Source organism: Erithacus rubecula (genome assembly GCF_903797595.1).
Source record: "Erithacus rubecula genome assembly, chromosome: 9".
In the NCBI taxonomy this organism is placed as follows: domain Eukaryota; kingdom Metazoa; phylum Chordata; class Aves; order Passeriformes; family Muscicapidae; genus Erithacus; species Erithacus rubecula.
In genome coordinates, this window is record NC_136660.1 from 14,509,762 (window position 1) to 14,535,434 (window position 25,673).

The 25,673-nt window shown below is 38.5% G+C and overlaps 1 protein-coding gene across 2 annotated transcripts in view; it reads right to left on the reverse strand.

Moving 5' to 3' along the window:
• The window catches only part of ADK (adenosine kinase), a 269,130-nt gene that overhangs the window by 235,165 nt on the left and 8,292 nt on the right, over positions 1–25,673 (reverse strand). Inside the window, exons 1-3 of one of the 2 annotated variants that reach the window (XM_079313207.1) lie at positions 25,389–25,534; positions 19,029–19,103; positions 221–274 (exon numbers count right to left, since the gene is read on the reverse strand). In XM_079313207.1, the coding sequence (XP_079169333.1) occupies positions 221–274; positions 19,029–19,103; positions 25,389–25,402 (143 nt within the window). In that variant the 5' untranslated portion in view covers positions 25,403–25,534. Of the gene's footprint in view, positions 1–220; positions 275–19,028; positions 19,104–25,388; positions 25,535–25,673 lie in introns of those variants that run through there. The other variant, XM_079313206.1, reaches the window with a different exon arrangement.

The following is a 25,673-nucleotide window of genomic DNA, read 5'->3' on the forward strand; positions in this document are numbered from 1 at the left end:
CGGATGAACAAAGAAATAATTTTTAAAATAAATTTGTGAAAAAAGATTTTAAAATCTCTTTTTGCAACAATTAGTTTTCAGACAAACTTTGCAAGGTACAGCAGACAATACTAAAGAGCAAAAGCTAACATTTCTGTTTCACATATTCAACAGTAACACATGTATATACATTAAAAAGTATATCAGTAACATGCATGTATATCACCACAAAAATGCTTACAGTTCTTTGTGCTTCTCCTCTGCCAAAATTTGGTCATTTGGCTTCAGCCCATACCTTGGGGAAAAAAAAAAAAAGAAAAAACACAAAGGAGTTACTTGCAAGAGAATACGGCCATAAAATGCAGTTTTATAGTTTCAAATTATTAAATTATGCATTTGTCTATTCAGATACCTCAGGTATGGCAAAGACAGTCACAAAACTTTCTAAAGACTTATCATGTGTTTATCAAAGTAAACTTAACATCACACAAAATGTTGCTTTATATCATGGCTTCAAACTCTACTGGATACTGATACTTTGGCTGACTACCAAAAATCACTGCACTTCATACCATGAACCATATATTGGACTTATAATTTGAATCTGAGAAAACATGAAAGGGAGGATTACAGACAACAGGAACATGAAATGTGTCTGTAATGTTTCTCCATGTACTAAATAAAACTATTAAAATAAATACCAAAAAAATTCCTAGAAAAAATACACTTTAACCACAGGCTATTTAGGAAAACTTATGCAGGCCATACAAGCAACTTCTGATAAAAGTAAGTGCTTGAGAGAAAGAAACTTTGCTAGCTTAATAGTTGACTTAACAGAATAGGTTGCCAACACTGCCTGATCAGAGGGAAACAAGAATGCAGTCTGTGCAAGGGCAGCCTACTGCCAGCCATGCTGCAGCCTGCACTGTCACTCACTGTGGAAAACCTTTAAGGAGTGACCTCACTTTTGTTCTGCCCCACAGCAAAATCTTCTGTCATCTCAAAATAAATTGCTACAGTCTTCTGTGTAGCTTGTTTTTTTTTTTCTCTTGGATTTGGTGGGTTTTTTGGTTGATTGGTTTGCAATACAGTCATTCATAATGGAAGCATCTAGAAGTGTCCATTGGACAACCCTGCAGACAGCTATCTGCTCACACTGCAGAAGGTTCCCACCGTCCCTTTGTCCTCTGTTGCCATTCCTTGCTCTAGACAACTGCAGAACTGTAAGTTAATCCTCCTGAGGAAAGATTCTGGGAACCAACAACTACACTCAAGCTATCTTGCAAAATTATTTCTGTTTATAATAAATAGGCAAAATATCCTTTCTTGATTCCTTACAGCACTTTCTGATGATACTCTCTGAAACCTGTATTTTCAGCATCCATGTAAAATGAAAACACCAATGCTGGACACATTCTCAAGCTCACTAGTGCTCACTGCATTCAGACATACAAGACACTGACTGACTGATTTTTATTGTTTGCAAACACAGAGACTGCCCCAAGTTATTTGCTACAGTATCATACTAACTGGAATCCATTTATCCACTTTGGTGCTAAACCCTTGGTGTAGGCACTCCTAATCAGGATACAGTGGGGTTCATCCCTGTCCTCCTTCCAAGTGCAGGGCTCATGTTTGACTCAGAGTAAGGAGGGTTTCCTGTACAGATTCAGGTCACTTGTTTTAATTGCCCAATCTTCTTCATACTTTGCCATCCTGCCAGTCTTTAAGACACCAATTTTTACTGTTACAATCTTACATTTACTTAATGTTTTCTGTAATCAACAGTATCAGACTACCTTATATGGAAAAGGGTCTAGCCCAATACCAGTCTCTTCATAATGCTGCTAGACCTCCCTAATATCTCCATTTGTTATGCCTTAATAAGCATTTCACTGATACCAAATACTCATATATCAGAGAAAACATAAGGAGTTATCAGGAAATTCTGAAAGGAAGATCTTTCAGGAAAGGACACTATCTCTTCTTAAGAAACATGGAATCTGACTTAAAATAAAATCAGGCTTTTGTCCAAAGGATTTATCTGTCATAGGCAGATACACTAATATGCAATCCATTTTGCAATGGAGATTATTTAGCCCACTAACAAATATACCCACAGAAAGTCACAGGCATTCTTCACTAAAAATTAAGCTGCATGCTTTTCCTCTATCAGTAGTCAGACTACTTCAGCTTAATACAATTTCCTCTTCTGAGAAATAAAATCTATCTTTGAATTTTTCAAAGCTTCCAGAATCCTTGTTACTACACTTTTATTTAACCACAATTTTACCCCCCCCAGTTATTTAGAGGGGAAAACACTGAAACAAATAAAACCTGTCACTACTTACTCAGCTTAATAAGCTACTACAGAAATCATGTAACATAAGGGGAATGCTGTTGAACAGATGTGTGATTTTGGGCCATGTTATTGACATACCACAGAGGGGCTGGGAAGGACACAGTTGCTACCCCTGAGATTAGCAGAATGGTTCCTTTGGTGAACCTCAGCTTATACAATTTTTTTTTCACTATTACCACCATCTCCTTTTACTAAGAAAACAGTTTTTAAAAAATGTTTTTCCTTGATCCCTAAAGACATTGCTTTGATAGCAAGTTGACAAAGAAACCTTCCATAAAGGGACATGCTTGTAGAGTTCAAACTCCTATCAGTAATTTATGCATTAAGATGTATATTGTATTTCATACACAGCTGCTGAACTATTTAATATATTTAAATGTGGAACTAGCACAGAGAGCTGCTTACATAATATTTTCCCAACATGTGGTTCACAGGCAAGATTGATATGTACCAGTTGGGTCGTCCTAACTGACGAAAGTTTGATTTTTCAGAATTTCTCTAAAAAACATTTAGGAGCTAACAATACTAAGAGCAAAATTGAAGCTAAAGATAAGCAGTCAAAAAATTTAAAGTAAGGGCATCTAAACCCTGTAAGCAACCAGAACAACAAATTGTGTATGCATTATAGATTTAATTGCCTGATATTAAACTAGTGAGTAGAAGAAAAGCATATATGCTGTGGAAGTAAGCAAAGGAGTGATCACAACTTCATTTTTTTTCTACTCTGAAATTTGAAGTTCAACATATCCTAGAACACAAAATAACTATTATTCTTTTCAACTATCCAGTTGCAAACTGTGATATTTTCAAAATGTTAATATTCTTTTCAGTACTGCTTGAGGTACTATTTAAAAAAAGGGGGCTTCAGAGTAAAAATAAGCAAAAGGCTCTACAGCCTGACTGTAGGTGAATGTCGAAACACACTGCAGTACCTTTAAGCCTTTGATTTATCCTTCAAACATTGAATCTGTTGGAAGAGCAGGCAGTGTTCCAGACAGCCCCTTCAGCATGGCAGGTGTCCATGCAGCTGCAGCAATGACCACCATGCACAGCTGCCTGTGCACGGAGCTGTGCTGTGCCAGGGCGCACCCGAGCTCCGAGCTCCTGACAGCCCCACGCCTCGCTGCACCCTGGGCAAAGCCGCCACGTCTGACAGCAGCTTTTCCAAACTCAGCTCCTGAGGAAGTTTCTTCAGCCACAGCAGCTTGGTTTGACTCTAGATGTCATTGTACCATGGTCACTCCAACATACCCTTTTCTAACCAAAGCTTAAGTGTCCTAGCTCCAGATAGGTGCTAATAGAAATTATAATTCTATCATTCATCTCTAATGACAGTTTAAATTGTAAGTTTCACAGTAGACAGCATTCTTTCTGACCTTACAAAAAGACACGTTTACACATTTAACTTAGAGGACAAATAAGCAATCTCTTGCATCTGGCTTGTATTTCATCAAGAAACATAGGCACAATAAATTATAAATTCACAACTACAGAAATCTCAAATATTTTTTCCTCTCCACAAGCCTGGAAAAAAGTAACAGACCCAGACTAAAACATTATTGCAGGCATTCTGAGGACATGCTATTGGGGAATCAGATGGTGTTGAAGAAATGTGCTCTAAGTATATCTAAATATACTCAATGAGAAAAATGCCAAGGCCACTTGGAAGAGATCTATTCCCACAGCTAGAAGTACAACTCTGGCCAATATATTCTATTTAGTTACAGTAGTTAAGAAAGGTAGTATATTCTTCATTTCTTCATGTGCATGACCTGCCTAACATTCACCTGCGAGTTTATCACCTCAATTTCAATTTCTGCAGAAATGTATCATTTTTATTATATGCCTGTTTTTCATTTTTTAAGCATACCAGAACTTTGAAGTTCAACTTCTGCAATGCCTTTTGAAGTTCATTCTGAAATAGTAATCCTACAACTCCAGCATTTTTTATTTCCCAGCTCCTAATACAAGATAGAATGAAAGTTCATGTACCTGGACAGCAACGAGCATTTTTACAGTAATATTTTTAATGTAACATACAGCCATAAGGCACAGTTCCCTTCAGGCAGCATCCAATTTCACAAAGCCTTAACCAAATTAAAAAGAAAACATAGCCTGCACTAAACATGCACTGCTGATAAACCCCAAACATACCAAGTTCAGATCAACTCTATCAAAAATTTCCTGAAAAAATGGTAAAATTCTCCTGTCCAAAAGGAAACTGTTGATGAGCAAACAGGTTTTAAAAATGGCAATAGACCTTAACCAGAATCCACCAATCTAACAATAAGTAATAATTGCACAGATATCAAAATGAAAATCAGCACACACATATATGTGCTGCTTGGGCCAGAAGAGCCAAGATAAAATGCAGACCACCCACAAGGATGCATGAAAAACTGCATATGCATGATGGTAATATTCTGATCACTACTTTCAAAAATACTTGTGAAGAACAAGACACTAGAGATAAAAGTATTTTTCTGCATTAACCATCAATGTGAGTAGCCAGAAAAAATACCTCTATATTTAAACTATTTCCATGATAAGAAGCTGGGAGAGTAGAGCATTTCAGAAGCTGTAAATATGGATCTACACAAATATTCCTCTACTTCAGTTGACGTACAAATAAATACAAATTTCTTGCTTCAGTACCTGGCTCTGACTAACCTTGCTCACCTTTAAATGCACCTGGGCTTTGCTATTCCACAAGCTTATTGTATTTGACAAGCTTTGCTGCACTTACTGCTTTAAGTATTCCCCAGATTGATCAAAAATTCAATACATGAAAGGGCAGATTTCCAATGTGTTCTTTGAACTTTGCAGAAAAATCATCAAAAAAAGGGAACAGAGTGTGATTTCTCCATCAGACACTTAACACCCATTGGTTGCATTAAGTGGACAAGACAAGTAGATTTTATTTATACTATGCTATGCTTCATCAATAAAAGATGAAACCTTTTAAGACAGAACTCTGCAGAAGCATTTCTTCATAAATTTTCAAATAAGTCATTAAGGAAGCTTAAGGATTTATTGTATCTCAGATTAATCTAAAGAAGGTTGCATAAGAATGATTCAGCAACTGTGTTACTTCAAATTCCAAGTGATGTTAAGGCTACCTTCACTAGCTTAAAAACAAAAAAGGGAAACACAGTCCTTTTTCTTTTATTTTTTCTTAATTATTAATTTTGACAAAACTAGAACAGGCATCTTTGGGACATTCACGTGTCCTTTTTCAGAGTATATTGACTGATTTCTATGCAGTTCTCACATCCCACAAGATCATGCAGGTCAGAAACACAGCCATGTGTGAACCTGCTACAACAGTGCATCCTCATGAGCATTTACAGGCCAATGCACACAGCAAGCCCAGCTCACAAAATACTTCCAACGCACCAGATTTATGGGGGATGGTACAGAAGGTCAGCCCGTTTCTCAAGTTCCATCTGCAATTTATCAGACAGAATAAGTAATGCTGCCCTAAGTGCTAACTCCATTTCTCCTGACTAGATCAACATAGAGATCAAAAAGCAGTAAGGAAACTGCTTTTCCTTTACTAGTAAAACAGCACTTGAAGTATTTCTGTATTTTTGACAATGCTGCAGCAGCTTAGACATTTCACTTAAATCTAATATAGCCTTACTCTTCCCATTAGCCCAATAATCTTTCCATGCACACAAATACAGTGTGAGTGTCATGGCTTATATGTGTTTGGATCATTATTTTGACCTTGCTAAACCAGATTCTAGGGCTGTGAATTTTCTAAATTCAGATGAAAACAAAAAAATCCACAACCCAGACCACACCTGGTATGTAATTTTAGCAGCCCAAGTCATCATGGACCAGATGAAACTAGCTAAACCAAATTAAAGTTTTCTATAACTGGCAGATACAAGGACCTTAGTCCAAATATTTAAGACATGTTTTTTCCCTCCATAAAAAAAAGGCAAACCCAAACAGTAAAGGCCTTTGATTCATATTCTGAGTCTCACTGTCTTGCCTGACTTGCACTGTTTTTACTCTACCAGTTTAATAGGTTTACTTTTTTTTTTCCCTGTAGATTTCATTGTTGCTTAGTCTCCCAGTTTCACCATCTGAAATGCACCACACTCTCCAGTCCCTCACACTCTCCATTCCCTCAAAGTCTCTCCCCCTCTTTAGCTTCTCTCCTACTCTTTAACAGGGCATTGGTCCTCCCTGTTTTTCACATTCCTTCTTGGCCTCAAGCTGACAGCAAAACAGAGACCTTTTCTACACTAATTTCTGGGTTCAGTGACAGCTCATCGTTATTCACTGTTACTTAAGGATGATCTTGTAACAGGTTAGAGCATTTTAGAAAAATTCCTTACTCAATAGATACTGCTTTGTTGACAAATATAAAAGTCCAGATTGCTACCCCTGAAAAACTGAAAGAGTAAAGACAGACTGTATTACAGCAATACAACCCCAAAGAAAGCCTGCTTCCAGAAAAAAATCCTAAGTTTTGCACTTATAGGAAAAAAGGAGGAAACTACTTAAAACACCTTTGAGACATTCCTTTGGGGAAATATTAGAACTGTGAGAGAATGCATAAATCAGAGTGACTTCAACATGGATCAGTGCTAGATCCAACACCATGCCACACATCCATGAGTGACCTGCATTAAGTACAAAAGCTACTGATGAAATCCACAGACGACAGCACGGGTATACCATGACAACAGAGCATTCTAGCAGACAGTCAAGACTTCCAAATGTTAAGCCAAATAAGTAAATTAAAAGCATAAAAATATGGGTGGGGGTAAAGGCATACCACAGAGCAGTAACTTGGAGAGAGGAAAAATGAGGCATTACAAACTGCAACTAATTCAACCTGAGCTTCCAATTCACACCAAGCATTTAAGACAGCAATGAGCTACTACAATACAGAAATAGGAACAAGTAAACAAACAAAACAAAAATTAGCAAAAAGACCCCAGAGTGAGCAGTAAGCCTCACTAATTATTTCATTTTCTTCCATTTTCAAACAGAAAAACTTCTAGCTGAAGTGTTCAGTTTCAGAAGAAGAAACGTAGGTAAAGCACACACCAGTGGTAACGGGAAGGATACTTGAAAAAATGGCAATTACTTCAGAGAATATAAATTACTTCATATTTAATAGGAAATAAATTACTTCATAGTTACCAATGACAAAGAATCAAGTTTGGTTTGGGAAAGGGCATGTACATTGACTGGCAGAGAATTATACTGCTTAACTAAACAAAAGCATCTGCTTAGGTAAAAAATAAACTGCAGCTCAAACCACATGTACTGGGCATTTCACTTAAAAAAATCCAGACTTAAAACCTTGCTATGGGAATAGCTATGTCAGAGCTGAGAGAATGAAGGACCATCTTGGAGAACACATGGAGCAAATTTCAAATGTTTTCCTTTTTACTCAGTTCCTGTCCACTATTATGACTGGAGTCATAATTTGGCGGCATCACTCCCTATACAAACCTCTTTTTCAGAAAAAAAAGTTGGAATTTCTGAGTGGAAGGGATTAAGAAAACAGCAGAATTTTTTTTTAACATTAATTATTATAAAAGATAGATTATAGAATTAAATGCCAACATTGGATCAGCTTAAAATGACACCACTGAAACCTAAAAGAAAAAAGAAATAGTTATTCATGGCATAAATTAAAGCATTTTGTTTCCCCCACTTAATGCATGGATATGATCACTACTTTAAATATAGAAATTACTAGGTACAGTTTTTCTGATTTTTTTTTTTCACCCTTGATCAGTATTTTCCTAGTTGTTTCTAAATTATTCAGTGTAGTAAGGTAAGGCACCCCACTGATAATATGGTTGGAAATCAGGACTTTAATCAGCTATTAATATTGTAAGACAGATTTAAAGGGCTTTTGAAATTGAAGTCAAAACAATAATAGGTTTAAATGATTAAAAGGGATTAAGAAAGCCAGGAAAGTTCAAAGCCTGTTAATCACCAGACTGCGAAAAACTATGATCATTTAATAGGGTCAGCCCCTATCACTCTGGACTTAAGCATATAGAAGTGGCCTTGTCAAAACAGTTTCCTTAGCTACAAACTAGGAAGTTAAAATTTTAAGACAGCTAAACACTTACTGTATACAGACATAGAAAAATGTTTTTCAGTCATATTTTTTAAAATATCTGACTACAAATATAATTTTAAAAGTTTTACACACTCTGTACATTTTTTTTTAATTGGTACTCTGAATTTTAGATTCATTCCAGCAGTAGAAATACATTTTGTTGACCTTTAATAACTTTATCAAGGGATAAAATATTAATTCAATTTGTGCAGAACTATAGATATTTTCCTTAAAGACTGAACTCTTAACATACTCCATTACTATCATTCCATTGAGCCTTGAATATTTCAGCCACTTCGTTAGTTTTCCTAGTTCTTTTTGCATTGTTCCTGTCCTGAAATGACTATCTAACATTTACATACCTATTTTCTTCAATCAGAAATAAACATTCATTTGCAGTATAATTCATCTTGATTATAAACACAAACCGGTTTCCGCAATCATGTGTAAAGTTTTATTTGCATAAAACTTACTGAAAAACAACAATTAAAGTAACATGTACATAATCTAAACTGAAGGGTTCCTAGTTACCCACAGTCACTCACTGTTATCACTTTAAAATTTATTGTTTGGACCATATTCCACAACAGATCCTGTCACCACTAGCACTGAAAATCCCCAAACACTTCCCCTGCCCCATGAGGAGCTCTGCTTTGAGAATTTTATATATGTACATATACAATATATATCTAATTCTGAGAAGGTATAGTAGTGTGATCACTCGTGACCTTCAGATTGATCTTTTTCTTCTAAATATTGATGATTTCTTCTAAACAAAGACTCCCTGTTTGCCATATATGAATAGCACTGCCAGCTACTCAATTTACTCAAATTACACTTGAAAACAAACTCTTCATCGCCTTTTCAGGGAAGGCAGACTTCTAAAAAGCCATCAGGATAAACTTCAGTAGGCTCTACATCTACAATAAAATAGAGGTTAATACTCTGGACACACTAACAAAGGCACACTACTTTTTACACTGCTGCAAACATAAGACCATGCTGGGCTCCATTAACACAAAGTACATTTCATAACTGAATTACAACTCTGTCCCCGTACTAGATCTGTTCCATCTCTATCCCCAAAAAGAACAAATGAAACTAGAATCTCTAAAATAGAATTATTTTAGCATCTCTAGTACAAAGAAATAAATGCCACATCAATAAAAATCAATTAGACAGAGCAAATGACATTTATTTGTCAGTGAAGACCTCACAAACCACAGAGTCAGCTCAGAATATTACCTGCAAGCAACAAAATCCTCCAAAAGGAAGGAACTGAATGTTCTGAGGCTGTATTGAATCTTGATTGATATCAAATATTTAACTGTCTTCAAAATGCTAAGAATTGACCTTGTCATTCATAGGAAGACATGGAAAAAGACTGGTGTATCATATTTAATAAAATCCACATTGTTCCATTTAGAAATTATAAGGAAACTAACAGCAAGTCTTACATGTCAGTTAAAACTACTCTCATTTCTTTAAAAAAATATAGTTTAAAATGTATTCCATTTTCCTGTTAGGCAACTATCAATGTGCTTCTGCTTGTGACAGGCTAGGCTGAAGTACTAATTTCATATTATTACTGCAGCCTAAATGAGTCTCTACTAAAAGCCACATCTCTCTCATCACCTGTCTCTACACCCAAGGGCTTAATACAGGACAGTCCAGCTTACAGAAACTTAAATAATTAATTGCCATGGAATTCATGCATCTTAATTTGCCTTCTCTACAAATTATTCTTAACACTGTTTAGAGCAAATAGAAAGCTACAGACAAATGTTACAGCTACTGTGAAACTTCCACCATGCTGAAAGAACACATCCAAGCCATTTAAGTCATCAGCTTTCTAAGAAAAAGTAGCACATAGAAAATGGCAGGGAAAGCTTTTTTACTGCACTGAAAATTTTGATTTCATCCTGAAAAATCAATGGTCAATACCAAGATGGAGATTTAGGGAAGTGCTCTTGAGAGATTAAGTCCTTGATCAGCTGCCACTGGGATATACCGAGAACTGCAATTGTGTCTTCTGGGAAGAACTGCTCCTCCCTTTTGCCTCAAGACATTGCCACTGCTTAGTATATATTGATTTTTCCTCCACAATGGCACCTGCAACATCAAGTCCAGACATGCAAGGCTCTGGCAGAAGAAAAAGAGACTGACTGAGGTATTTGGACAGTTTCTGTCACTTTAGGCCCAGATGAGTGTTTTGTCTTAGGACTGCTTGCAGAATTACGTACAGACCTTGACATGTCCTGAGGGTTCTGTTCAGAACTTTGGCTGTAGTTTAACACTGCCCCATATAACATCACAAGCACATTTCAAAACAGCTTCTGAAACACACTGCAAGATAATCTGGCAAAATAGGAGTTACTGCAATCAGATTTGGGGAAAGGTCTTTGATCTCTTTTGTATGCAGTAAATATACAAAATAAACTGTCAGGAGACACGTGAGATTCTCGAACACTTTGTCTCTTTTGCTGGGAAACCAGGGAAATATTAATGGCAGAAATCAGAAGATTTACATTTGTAAGAGTACTTCTTGTCTTGACATAGAACAGATAAGGCATGCTAGCCTGAAGCCATGAAGGACACTGGGCTTAACTTAATATTCACAGGTGAGACTGCATGCAGCCTTTACTTGGAGTGGTCTGGAAGTGAATTTGGGTATAGTTTCATTTCTAATGGAGGAAGCTGACTGTACACTTCCAGACTATAGTGACAGCCTAATCTTACAGTAGTATTTATTGCCTACCTTCCTACCAGTGGGAATTTTCTGTTATTTAAAAAAAATAAAACCCAGCCTCAAGACTGAAGAAATAAAGAGCCTCAATAATACAAGAACTGAAGAAATGTTCATGGTAATGTTTGTATTTCTGTGACTTCATGCTACTGTTCACTTGTTACAGCTTGTCATGTTAGACAGCCATATGCTCCCCTTCACACTTTGTCCTGTGCACCTCAGATTCTTACACTGAAACTTAATCACTTTTGCTGTCACCAAACAAGGGAAGAAATAAAAGCTAAAAAAATTACTGGAACAATCTGCTAAAATAATTACCAAAAATTGTTAAGCCACTGCTCCTGAGTATTCATGTGGCATAAACCCACAAGTTTCAAGTAGAACTAAAAATGAAAATAATTTGATTGCTAACATATTGAAGAAAGGAGTCAAGGGTTTGCAAAATGAAAATAATCTGTCCCCAGCTCTGCATGTAATCTGAATTTAAAAGGGAACTGCAGGGTTCATAACATCCTGAAGTCTACAACACAACCAGATCTCCAGTAAGTTGGAATACTGATGATTCTGCCCTGACAAAAATAACGTAAAACACCACTCAAACAGCTAGTTTACCCCACTACAGCTCTTGGCTAAGGGAAAACAAGAACACCAGTAATTAAGAGGAAGACAGGCTGCCTCCACCCTTTCCCTGTGGCTACAAAAGAGACCACAAGGCCAACACTCCAAAAAGGAGCAGGATGAGAAGAGGCAAAGCACACAGCAGGCGCCTGGGCACAGTTGTGTGCTGAAGAACAGACACACAGGATCAGGGATCTTCAGTGACACAAGCACCTCATATCATGGGTTACAGTTACCTGTAACACCAATGTAGAATCTGCACTTTGCTCAGGAATAGCCTGACGTAACAGCAAGCTACTAAAAAGGAATGGTAACAATTAGTATTTAATTTCAAAAGGAAGGACTAAGTCTCTCTCTTCTTGATTAATGTAACTTGGGAAGAAAAACTGTTGAGATTGCATATTGCCTGACCTGAATGAAGAAAAACTAATCAAGTAGTAACGAGTATTATAATTTACTTAAATACCAACATTTTTTGAAACTGAAGATTTTAGAAAGATGAAGGTAGTCCAACCACCTCAAAAATGTTATCACTAAAGGGCCATCTTTTCTAAAATATATCCATTTCATCTAGAGAGTAAAAGACCTGAGACTATGTCAAATAGTCACTAATTTTTGACTGGGTTTTTCTACTCTTCAAATCACAAATGATCAACCAGTTTCACTTTATTACTGTAGCAGGAAAAACCCCTCTAATCTGTACTACTCTATTGAAAATTTTGGGTTGGACAAACAGGATGGAAAAGGAAAATAATATTAAAATCACATCTTAGTAATCTGTAATTAAAAAGCATGCCTGAAACCATATCCAGAACATGAATCACAATTTTTGTTTACAGTATCCCAAATGAAATAATCATGCGATCTGGAAACTCTAATATGCAAAGTTTTTCAGTACAAACAGCAAGTAATACTTTCAAAGAAAAAGTTTTACCAGTGAGTTTCAGATGGTTTCCAGATCTATACTGACAAGACCCAGCTTTTTCCAAAGATACCCTCAGCAAGGGTCTTTTCATTTAATATTATTGCCTAATTAAAAGCAGAGACACATTCTTAATTTACAGACCTCTTTCACATAAAGCTCCTTGTTTGCATTGAACAGGCAAATGGAACCCATTATTTCATCATTTGCCTTGTAATGAAAGTCACAAAGTTTTGTTTAACAAATTTTCACTTGTAAGCAAAGGGAAAATATAGATAAGCTCTGTGTGTATCTGTCATCTGCTTAAGGTTATTCTAAATACAATTAGTCCATTAACTAGATATGCTCTACTGACATGCATAAAATCTACAAGTGTTCTGAAGAATGGGAAAAATAAGAGAATAATTCATTATTTGCAGCTGATTACTAAGCAAGTATTTAAGAAAGCAAAGACACACAATAAAGAGCAGAGTGGAATATTTCCCATTCATGAACATCTTACATTTTATTTTACAGGTAAATACATAGCTACAAGCTCCTCTATAAATGCTGTTCAAGCCCTATACACCCTGAAAACATCACAGCTCTTCATGCAACACTGTCACTCCTTAAGTTGATTTTTCAAATAGCCTTTTCTAAATGGAGCATAACTAAAATCTTTCACTCAAACTACATATTTACACTAGGAGAAAGCATTAGGTCTGTAGAAAGCTTTAATTATGCTGTCAGAAATACTACCAAATTTATAGACATATTAGTATGAAAAGGACATTCTTAAGACAGCTATCATTACTGTAAGTTTTTGCAAGCAAACACTGGAGTTTTTATGATTTACCAACAGTCAGATGATGCAATTGGGCCTAACAGTTTCAACAATGTTCGATGTTCAGACCTTGAGATTAATTAAATGGACTTCTACAGACATACAAAAAACACAATGTAATAACATAGCACTCAGCTGTTCATCTTCTCTGCCAGATGACCCAATGCAACAGATAGTTTCAGGATTAATCTTTTACAAGAATTACTGAAACAATGGAACATCATACACCAAATTATCTTCTGAAAGGGGAGGGTCAAATTTTCAGGGAGAGGTTTTAAAGTTTTTACTAAGTACTTTCCATACCTTCATCACTGTACAGACCATACATACTAAATCCAAAACACACAGCACTGTGACACCTACTAGAAAGAGAATTAACCCTGTCTCAGTCAAACCCAGGAGAACAGGTAACACAATTCCCAGCTCAAAGCAATACAAAACCTCACCAACCACTCCCCGAGGGCTGATGAAGCACAGAATCTAAGTTAACATTAATGAAATTTAAAAAGCTGCAAGTCTGAAGAGGGTAGGTGGTCCCTACTTAAATCTAGCAGCAAAACCCACATTTGCAGCCTGTGCACTCTTAGATACTGCAACCTCCTAGTACAGAATCACCATTTGTCCTCATTTTTCAAGCCCACTCCAGCATGCATTTTGGGGAAGGGTTTATTTTGCACTGAAGCCAAGTTTGGTGAAAAAAGAATCACCTCTGATTGTGTAAAAGCTATTTAGACCCTTGGCCACTTCATGACAGTTAACTGCATGAATGGTTTTGATTTTTTTTTTTTTTTGCCATGCGAAGTTACAAAGGCTTCTGTTAGACAGGAGCAAAGGTAACAAAATGAAAATGTTGAGAATAACACAAGCCACAGTTTATACAGACCAACCTAAATTTAACACAAGTAAGCAGAAGCTTTTCGTCATTGTCAGCTGAAGCTGCCTTGCAAACTTTTTCTTAATTTAAAATCCAAATTGCCACAAGAATGGAAAAAAGATCAAATACGTACATTTCCTTCACCTTCATCATGGCAAACATTAAAACAGCTTCACAGGAATGGTTAAGTTACTAGATGTTAACGTGGTTCTATTCCTAAGTTAGTGCTCAACTAATCCATCACTTTCTCTCAGTACTTTGTAGTAAGGAAAGGTGAAGGATGCTTATGATCTTGGGATCTCCAGGAATGACCCAACCACTTTCAGTGCCACAGTTAAGTCCCCAGCACACTGCAGGAGATCCAAACCCACACTTGTGAAACTACAGATCACAATGACAGCACTTCTTCCTTCACTGAGATATTCTCTTTTCATATAGCAGTCATTATCACCACTCCAAAGACCCCATTTATTCTTCCTTTCCTGTTTCTTCAAACCTGTTATTTTCCTGTGAAGAGGAAAAATAATACAAACCCATTTGTTGATTTAAATACAGTTTGTATTTTCATCAGAGAATGCAGGGAAAAGAACTAAGATGGTAGAGGACATGACAGTTATAAAAATTCCAATCTTTACTGAGCATCCTCAATGAACTTGTGCAAAGATTGCCACAGATCCTAATTTAAAGGGGAAGAAAACAAACCTAATACTTGTCTGCTTAGACAACCAACAAGTAATCACACAGAAACTTGTACTCCTGGACCATGACGGTGATAAAATAGTCAGTCTGCAGGTTATAACTATAATGGAATTTGGCAGCCCAAGTGGTAAACATACCTCAACTGATGAGATCATTGCTCTGGTCAAGAGCCCAGAAATTAGTGAAATACAGCAATATGATTCTTAAAACTTGCTGTGATAAATAGAACATATATCCTAATTTACCCCTATGTCTTCACTCCTTTTTTAAGAACTCAGGCTGAAAGATATTTACATGCTTATACAGGTGCTGGCAATTGTAGATATTTTCCTTGCCTTCCCTCTTCCTGTTAGGGAAGATAGGTTTCACACATTGAGAAGTTTCAGGACTGGCACAATGGTTCTGTCAATGTTGATTTGTCAACATTGATTCTCTTTTCCTCTTCAGCTCATGCAGCTACAGACCCAGCAAGAGAAAACTTATCCATACCATGAGCACACATTTCTCAGCCACCAAAGTGCACTTGAGGTGACAAGTATTGCCCAGATCTCTACAGCCTAAAAATTAACTATAATTATGTAAGCTAAATTCAATGTCAAAAACTGATTATTTGCAAAACAGAGTGCTCTAGGGACACAAGTCATCTCCTAACTTTTAACAACAAGCAACTGGAGTATTTACAGGAGCCAGCAGTACAGAGTTTAGTGTCTTAAAACATCATTGGCATGAATTAGAATTTCTTCGCCCATTTTAGCAGAGTTTAACATATGTAGTGTAGATTAAGTTATTTTTAAGTACCTGTCGAAGTTAAAAGGTAAAAGAATCATTCCTGTTAAATGCCATGGGTAGAAGTGAATACACCAAAAGCTTTAATGAATACCTGTTAGCAAAGTTATTTTCACAGATTAGCATAGCTATAGTTAACAGTTCACCCACAATGCATTACTTCTTCTATTCCTTCCCCTCTCACCCATAAGAAGCTGCTCTTTGAGCAAGCATCCACAGAATTAAAGAAAAATACTCTTTGATAATGGAGCTGATGCAAGCAAAAAGGAGACTGAAAAAACAAAACAAAACCACATTTCTGATATTTCTTTCATGCAGATACTAAAAAAAGGACATATGGTGGACTATATTTATTTCAAGACTTCTTTCCAGCTCTGTAAACATAAACTAAAGTGGTTTGTGGTATCACCAGTTTTCAAGAGTAGCATCAAGATTGCTACACTTTTCCAGATTGTCTCCCTGAACAGAGGCAAGAAATAGGACCCAGCAATCACAACTGAACAGAGGCTAAAGCTTCTCTGGCTCAGGTAATGCCAGACTGCTGATACAGTCTGAAAAGCTCAGTTGGGCATAGTGATGTTCTGCTGCCCCTCCTAGGAAAGGCTTGAAGTCTAGGAAGGTATTAAAGCCCTCCAAAACTTGTCGGGAGAGCAAAAGACTTTGGAGATCAGATTAAACCAAAATCCACTTTGAAAACTAAGTGTCAGGGTTGTGCTAACAACCCAAGACAAAAATGCTCATGCAGCCCTCCAATACTGCTCGTTTCCTCAAACCAGTATTAAATGGCAGCCAACTGTTTAAATCTGCAAGGGGTAGGACTGCATTATATGTTTCTTTTCAGGTTTATTTATAACATGGATTGTAAGCCAATGAAATATTGTTTAAAAGCCTGCTTTCATTACTTCCTCATGCTGTTTTATTCACACTTTCCTAACAGAAGTTACAAAAATAAGCTGTTTAGAGGACTCATTTTAATACTCTAATTTCACTGACAATATATATTGATTCAACTTGCAACATCAAGTCCTTTATTCTGAACAAAGATATTTATTCCTCAAACTGAATGTATGAGAGCTGGATAAAGCAACAGAAATATTGTAAAAGTTAAAAGTACAAAATTCATATGGGCTGTTTCCCTAAACTGTTCGTACTTTCCTAAACTACCTTCTCAAGTCAGAGCCCTGCTGGCCTGACGAGCCCATTAAACATTCCCATCCAGTAGAAGAGGTGAGAAAGAGACTCAAGGTTGCCAAGATGCCAAAAGCTGACACACTACATGGCTAGAGATGGGTGCATGTCTTGTTCACAACAAAAAGGAGACTACAGTGATTAACAATTTCCTTTTCAAATGCTTCACAGCCCTGAAATGTCTGTGTTCTTGGACCTCCCTGCAGCATTTGAATAGATAACTTTATTCTAGCAGTTGTTCTACAGCTACATTTTCTATTTTATATCCCTACACAAGCTGAGGAAGCATGGGATCTGATTCCCATTTCAGGAAGTGCTGCAAAAGGTAGCTGGACCTGGAGTAGAAACAGTGTTGTCAGTTTGTAGAATGGACTTCTCTGCACACACTGACAAACAGGGAGAGGGATAGCAAATCGGGTGTGGGAGAAGGTAAACAAGCTCCTCAGGTTTGAGGTTAATACCAGAGCTATCCCACTATCAGCAGGCTCCCTGTGAAACTGCTGGGAGAAGATTGCTTATGGCTTTCAATAATGCAATACCCCACAAATACATTTTGGCAGTTAAGAAATCCTCACAGAATATATTCTGCTCCAGGAGATAATTTAATTTGTCTGTCAGGATTCAAATTTGAGTACATAAGGCTTCTAAATTTTAAATTAAATTAAATTCTGCACAGCACATCACATCCAGTGAAAAGCACAATGCACTCCTGAAAGATTTCAGTGCTGCAGTAGAGATCCCATCATCTCTATTATGTCAGCAATTTATAAGGATTAGTTGGGAATACTGCACAGTTGGGAGAAGGGTATTACTTATTTTTAGAGACTGGCTTTCAAGGTATTTCAGTGGAAACATGAGGTAGAGAATTATTTACCACAATAATTAACTTTTTTTAATATTCCAGACATAGACCTGATTTCTAAAGTTCCAGGTGCTTGACTTTGACACAGTCCATTACATTCTTATCTTTTGTTTCCAGCTTACAACACGGAGGCTTCCACTTAAACAAACCTTAAGATAAAATTTGAGTGATTAAATATCATTGACAAATTATTGCTATTAAAAGCATAATATTTGTGGCTGACAATACATACTCAAAAATAAAAAACTCTGCACCTGTTCTTTATTTGTTGATGTGAAACTTAGTTTTGATGCAATATTCCCATTAACAAAATTAAGAATTATTAGAGAAAAAATTAACACTCTAAAAATAAAAGAAAAAATTGCAACCACTCTGAAAGATCAAATCAACTTACATAGCAGAGAAAAACTGACAATAAAAAATGGAGCTCAAGAAGAAAGATTTAAAAGAACAACTGTATTTTACACCTCTGGAAAAGACAGATCTCTAAGCTGATTCAAGAATGAGTAAGCTTAATGCCAATTAAGCAATCCAGCAATATTACATGGTTATATGGGTGGTAGCATAACAAGTAGGCTTAAGCAAGATAACAGACAACCTGATAAGAAGCAGTCCTGTTCCTGACTGATAAACTGGAATATTTTTTTTAAGTATATTTGTACAAGTTTTCTTGCTGTGTTACAGAAATGGCCCATAGACATCCCTGAAGAAATAGCAGTAATAGTAAATCAAAAGTAGCACACGAAGATTCATATAAGAGCTACCTAAAGCTTACTGAAACTGACGACTCCTTCCAATTAAAGAATAACAAAGACAACATGAGGAGACTAGAATAAATTGATAAAAAAAGCACATGAAAACACTGAAGGTTTTCATACATACCACCACCACAGTTTCATAGAGCAAGAACAATTAAATGACAGATACCATGCTGCCTACTTCCAACACAAGGCCAGAATCCCAGGGATCAGCATAAACACAGCATTACATAGGCAAGTATTTCTTTATTTGCAGGCATCATTCTGGAAACAAAACTGACATTTAAAAAAATATATATATCAATGCTTACTTGTCAAGGAAGTCCTTGTCCACAACTGCACAGATATCAAGCAGAGGATTTCCCATTCCAAACAGGACATTTTCACTGTAAGACAATCAATTATTTCAAGTTAGCTTTGCACTGGTTTATTGTTCCTAGTAAATGTAAAGACTTTTTTATTACAGAGGAAAACAAAAAACACACATTCTGCCCAGCCCAGTAAAAACACAGTGACCTGGCATATACAGAGAGTCAAATTTGAGTAACATCCTATAGTGATCTTTGATCAATACATAGACTGCAATAATAAACATATTATATTGCTAATATATTGTTAAATTAATATTATTATTCTGTTAATGTTCTGCTAAACTGTACTCAGATAAAGAATTTAAGCCACATGCCACATTCTGGAGTTTTAAAGGATGACACTCAAGTGGTAATACCAAATTTTAGACAGGGGAAGTATCACACCAGGGTCAGTCGTTGGATACCAATAAATAATTAACAATTTAGGTATGTTCTAATAAACTGAAACAAAGAGACCACGGATTCTGCATTGTCAGACACTTTAAACAGTGCTTTTGAGAAGGATAGCTTTAACCTTTTTTTTAGATTAATTCAGAAACCATGTGTTACATTTTCCTGAATAGCATGTACTTGGGTGATAATGCAGTAATACCCAAGGATTAGATACGTGGCCTAGTGTCAAGTAGGAGTGAATGCAGCTGTTCTCTAAAACTACATCCAAACTCATCACATTCCTTGCCAAACTAACACCTACTGTCTCCAGCCAGCAAGGCACACCCATGCTCTGGCTACCGAAGGTAGCTTCACTATGACCACCTGTACAGGGATGGTGTGGCCAGGTTTTGGTTGCCAGGAGACTACAGGGGTGGCTTCTGTGAGAAGGTGCTAGAAGCTTCCAGCATGCCCAGCAGAGCCAGTCCCTGGTAGCTCCAAGATGGGCATGCTGCTGGTCAGGCTTGGACTAATTAGAAACTATCATTACACCTTGGTGATAACAGATTTAAAAAGAAGGGGAGAAAATGTTATTGTGCCTACATAATGTGGCCAGAGAAGAGTGGGGTGAGAACATGTGAGAGGAAGAGCTCTGCATGGTCAGAGCTTCTCCATGGTCGGAGAAGAAGAGGCAGGAGGTGCTCCGGACACCTGAGCTGAGGTTCCCCTGAAGCCCATGGTGAAGATCACAGTGGGCAGGATGTGCCCCTGCAGCCCATGGAGGTCCATGGGGATGCAGAGACCTGCAGATCCATGGAGAGAGGAGCCCACACTGGAGTAGGTTTCCTGGTAGGACCTGTGACCCTGTGAAGGACCCACGCTGGAGCAGCCAGTCCTTGAAGGACTGCACTCAGTGGAACAGTGACCCACACTGCACTGTGGAAACCCTGATACCAAGACAGAGCAAACCATCCTTTAAGGATCTAGTTTTTGTAGCTTTAAGGACAGTCCTTTAGAGTCCATTTCACTGTAAATAAAATGTGGAAGATGCTGCTTCATGAAGATGAAGCCAGAAATCCAGCTCATTCACAACTGGGATAGTTAACATCTGCCTAGTAAAAACCTGAAAGACTGACTTAATACTTTTGTCAGTGTGACAAATAGCACAGTGTTAGAAATAATGTAAGTTACACCTGGCTAGAAGCCAAGAAGTGCAAGAGACAGATGATAGTTCAGAAGAGTAAGGATAAAGGGGATTGCAGTTAAAGTCACAAGACAGAACATTCTCTCCATTGTAAAACCTAAGCATTGCATAAGTAGTACTGTAGGACAATTAATGAAGTCAGAACTTTTCAAGTGTTAAATGCAGATCTGTCCCAAGCTATATGTTCATGTACTTAATGTTTACCTGATTCTCACATGGTGTGAAATTCCACACATCAATAAATTTATAACTACACTTAAGAAAAAAAAAAAACATACCATGAATAACTTCTGCATAAGACAAGAGTCAGCATAATGGTCATTATGCCAGAAAACAGCAGCTGTATTTAAAAAAAAACAATCTGAAATACAGCTGACATGCAGAGGTCACTGCCTATGAAGAAGTTACCACGTTCAATGGAAAAGCAAAATAGAAGCTACCAAACATTCAAAGAGCTGTTGGCTACAGAACCTGCAGGTCAATGTGTTCAAAGCAGCACAAGAGCAACTTTGTGCAGAAGCTCTATGAAGCCAATAATATGTATACAAACTCCTCACATGTCAGCAGCAGCAGGAACTAGAACTTTCGGTGCCATTTAATCCAGGCAGCTCTTTACATCACATGTAAGTCCTGCTCATTCTCAAGCCTTCCTTCTCCCACAATATTTTATAATCATCTCCAATATTCCAGAGGCTGTATGTAGGGCACCATTTGGAACTAAGTTTTAAAAGCCAAGCTAGCTATCATTAGACTAGTAAATTCAGAAACATTCCACTGAAACTTCTGGGTAAATTCCCCTCAAATTCAGTAGTTGTTTCTCACAACTAAATGTAGGACAGCAAAACTTGACAGCATTTTAAACACATAAAACTTTGAGCAGATTAACATCGATCTCTTTGAAGCAATCAAGTTAAATGTTATAAATTGTTTACCTATTTTTGCAAATAACCTAAACACATAAGATAGCATATACTAATCTCCAGCTCTGTGTCTTCAATATATTTCTACATTTTTGGTTCTTTCACCTAGCTGTTAGAATTACTCAAGTCCCAAGATATTAGAATTTCCACGCTTAAAATTACATATTAACATTCCATTGGAAAAAAATAAGAAAAATCCTTACACTCCATTTGTTCTGGGGACTGGAGTTGCGTCCGTCCTTAACTGTCACTGTAGTTGACAAAAATGCCTTTACAGGCAAAACAGGAATAATCTAAACAATTTCTAAGTCACAAATTTTCAAAAGTCAACAAGCAGAGAAAATTCAGAGGTTGGACTCCATCTCAGAGATCTTTTCCAACTTAACTGATTCTGTGATCCCCACTGTGATCAGCATTTTCTAATACAAGCTTTGTGAACCAATCTGGAAAGTCCTACTGCTAAAGAGGAAGACTTGACTGTGTAAATTGTTAGCATGTTCAACCTGACTAACCCAACACTGGCTACATTTAGTGCAATGCAAATCACCCTTCCCTTTCTGAGGAGCTGCAAAGCTTCTGCACTTCTATTATACTATTGCACTTCTTGTGGCACTACATGAAGTACAGCAACTACTTGTCTTCAGTTCAGCAAAAACTAATTTTTTTTTTAAATCTCATACACTCTGTAAAGCCATGTAAGCTTCTGCAAAAGCATAAAAAACCCCAAAAATTTATGACTCTGGAGAATGCTAAATTATGAGTCTCCAGAGGAAAAAAACTGAGATAGTTAACTATTACATTCTCACCAAGTTGAAGCCTTTAACAGTAGATTTGAACCTTACAGGCTTTCTGTTTGCTATTAAGTCATACTGGACATCTGCAGTGATTAAAATTTCAGTGATTATTCCCAACCAACTAGGGATAAAACATAGTGAGGAAGCAGCAATAATTTCCCAAAATCTGAGATTCCACAATACATAGGTTATTTGGGAACACATCTCTGTCACAGACATGGAAGACATTTCTGTAGTCTCCAGCCTCCTTGACTCACCCCAATCCCTTCTCTTTCACTGGAATACTGGCATCATTCAAAAAGGATGTTCTTGTTTAACCCAACTAACCTACTGCAAAAGAATATCTGGAGTTCTTCAAGAAGCAGATGATAATTCCTTAACCTGCACAAAGTAAGGGCATATGTAATTGACTATACAGTCAGCATCTATGTGTGTATATGCATACAGACACACAAAGAGTATATATATACAAACAAGACACATACTTTTTAAACTCTAAACTTCAAATAAGATGCTCATACAAATTGAAAAGTTGTTTGGACACAAAAGCACACCATCCATTTAGCAGGCAAAAAATAAGAACAGTAACTACAGAAAGCTTTGATGTACATCACATTTACATTCATAACTACTGACAAGCAGCAATATATTTTATGACTTGGCTTTTAGCTTAGGACTACATGAAGTGTGAGTTGCAATTATAAGTTAAGCAACGTAACTCACTAAGTTATAAATAAATTTTCAGCTATTAATTAGGCATTTTGTTCAGACATTACCAATACAACTGAGTTTACACAAATGGCCAGTGTTTCACACCTTACTCTTATCACAAGTGACAGAAGTAATAAAATGAAACCAAACAGGATAAAAACAAAACACATCCAAACAAACAAAAAAGAACGCACAATATCAATACTGAGCTACCCTTGAACCTTTTTTAAGAAATCAACAAAATTTACTGCAACTGAATGATCTGGAAAGCTGTGTCCAATCTCATGCTCTATGGCTGCAGGCATTTTTAAAATATGGTCCTGATTCAAGTTGGCTGCTGAACATTAGCAGCACTATATCCAACTATCACACAATACTGTTATCATCCCATGCTGCTGTGCACTTCCGTGAAAGAGCAACATCAAAATATCAGTGAAAGCTTATTATTAGTTACTGGCACAGAGACAGAGGAATATTTTGGGCCTTTAGATATTGGCAAGTCAGAAAGCCTTAAATATGACTGAGATATTTGGGTGTGCAATTGCATGGCAGCACGCTCTGTGCCTAGTCTTCCTTTTACAAAAATATAAGGTACATGGTACTGTAAGATGTAAAATATTAGTATTTCTAAAAGGTTTCACTATGCCCTTTAAAGCAGGGCAAAACAAAGCATGTGTTAAGCCTGTTCACAGCATTTCAGTTTAAAACCCCGTATAATAGAAGATTTGAACTTACCAAAAGTTATTGCTACGTGTAATTAAATAGCAATAGTATCAGATTTACATCACTTGAGCTATAAGCTCTCAACTAAGAGCATCCTCCTCTCATCCCACATACCCATGTAACATCATTACAAGTAGGATGATACTGTTAACCATAATTCATCTAACACAAAAGTGCCTTAAAACTATTATCCAATCCCTCTAGAGTTCAGAAATTTTTCCTGTGTTACTGGTCAGCAAATCACTTTAGCATATAGACCTTAAATATACAAGGTGACCTGCAGGACTGCTCACATACTTGCCTGACCTAAGTCTTAAGCAAAGACAATATTTGGCTAAGCTATTTACATACTGATTTAGAGTAACATCTTCAGTGAAGATTTCATTTATTATGAAACTTTTGTAGTCTTCTAAAGTGACGCACTCACAGGTTCCAACTTTGAAAACAAGCCTAAAAGCTTTGGCCTTATGTAAGCAAGGCTGCCGCAGAAAAAACTGTTCCACCACTACTCAGCTCCTCACACAGCTGCACTAACTCCACAAGCTCCAACAGTGAAATACTACTGCAATTTCAAAGTTACCGTCTCGGTCAGAAACAGTGTAAATGAAACCTGATACACGGAGTTTGGAGGGTGGAGAGAGGAGATGGGAGAATTGCCCTGAATTGCCAAATTGAACTTGGAGTCTGTCATTTTAGGCATTTCTTCAGCAGCTGAAAACCTGATCACAGGTTACCGATTTACCTCACAGTACAACCCCAGCTTAAGATGAAGCGTTTGAGGGAGAAAAACTATTCACAGTAACGACTTTAGCTGAATGTTAAGTTACGGGTTTGCCATTCTCCAGGTTTCGCTGACAGGCTGATACCACCATAGTTCTAAAAACCCTGCCAAGCGCTTAGCCTGCTACTAAGATCCTGCTTCTCGTTATTGGGGATTCTTTTAAAATCTAGTTCCAGTCACGGCAAGCTACAGCGGGGGTTTAAGGTTCCAGCGCGGCTGCCGGAGCCCCTCGGCGCGCGTCCTCCCACGCCCACGGGCGGCACCCCGGCGGGCGGCGGCCGCCCACGCCCAGGCGCTACCTGTGACAGCGGCACCGCCGCCGAGCGACGCCGCACGCAGCCCCCGGCCACCGCCCCGCCGATCACCTGCGGGCCCGCCCGGCGCTGGCTGCTCGGGGCTCTCGCTCCCGATGCCGCTGGGCACCGGCGTCGCCCAGCGCCCGCAGGAGCCCCGGCTGGGCGCGCCCACCTGCCCGCCAGAAACCAACGCGGCGCCCCGGGAGCGCTGTCCCCACCGCGCTGAGGGGCCGCCAGGGCACCGGCACGGCTCTCCCTCCTTCCTCGCCCCAGGGGAGCGGGCGTGCAGCCGTCAAACCAACTCGCAGCAGAGGGAGAAGGATGGGACGAAACCGCCTTGCCCCGCACCCTGATTACACAGCGGGGAGAAGAGCCCGGCTGCGGCGGAGCATCGCGCCGGGCGCCCCCGCCCTGCCAGCGGGAGTGCATCAGCACCCGCCGCCCCTTCCCCCGGGACGCAGTGCTGTGCCGCGGGCGCTGCGCGGGGGCTCGGCATTACCTGACAGTGGCCATGGCTCCACAGCCGCCCGCGGCAGAGCCCCCGGCAGCGGCACCGGCACTGTCGCCTCTCTGCCCGGCGCCCGCGCCTCAGCCGCGACTGAGCGCCGGGCAGCGCTCGGCCGGCCCACCGCGCGCCCCGCCCCGCCCGCTCGCGCGTCTCGCCATTGGCCGGGCGGCCGGCGGGGGCGGGCCCGGGCCCTGCGCGGCGACCGCGCGGCGCGAGGAGCCGCGGGGCGCCGGCCACGGGCCCCGAGCCCCGGTTCGGCAGCGCCCGGTACCGAGC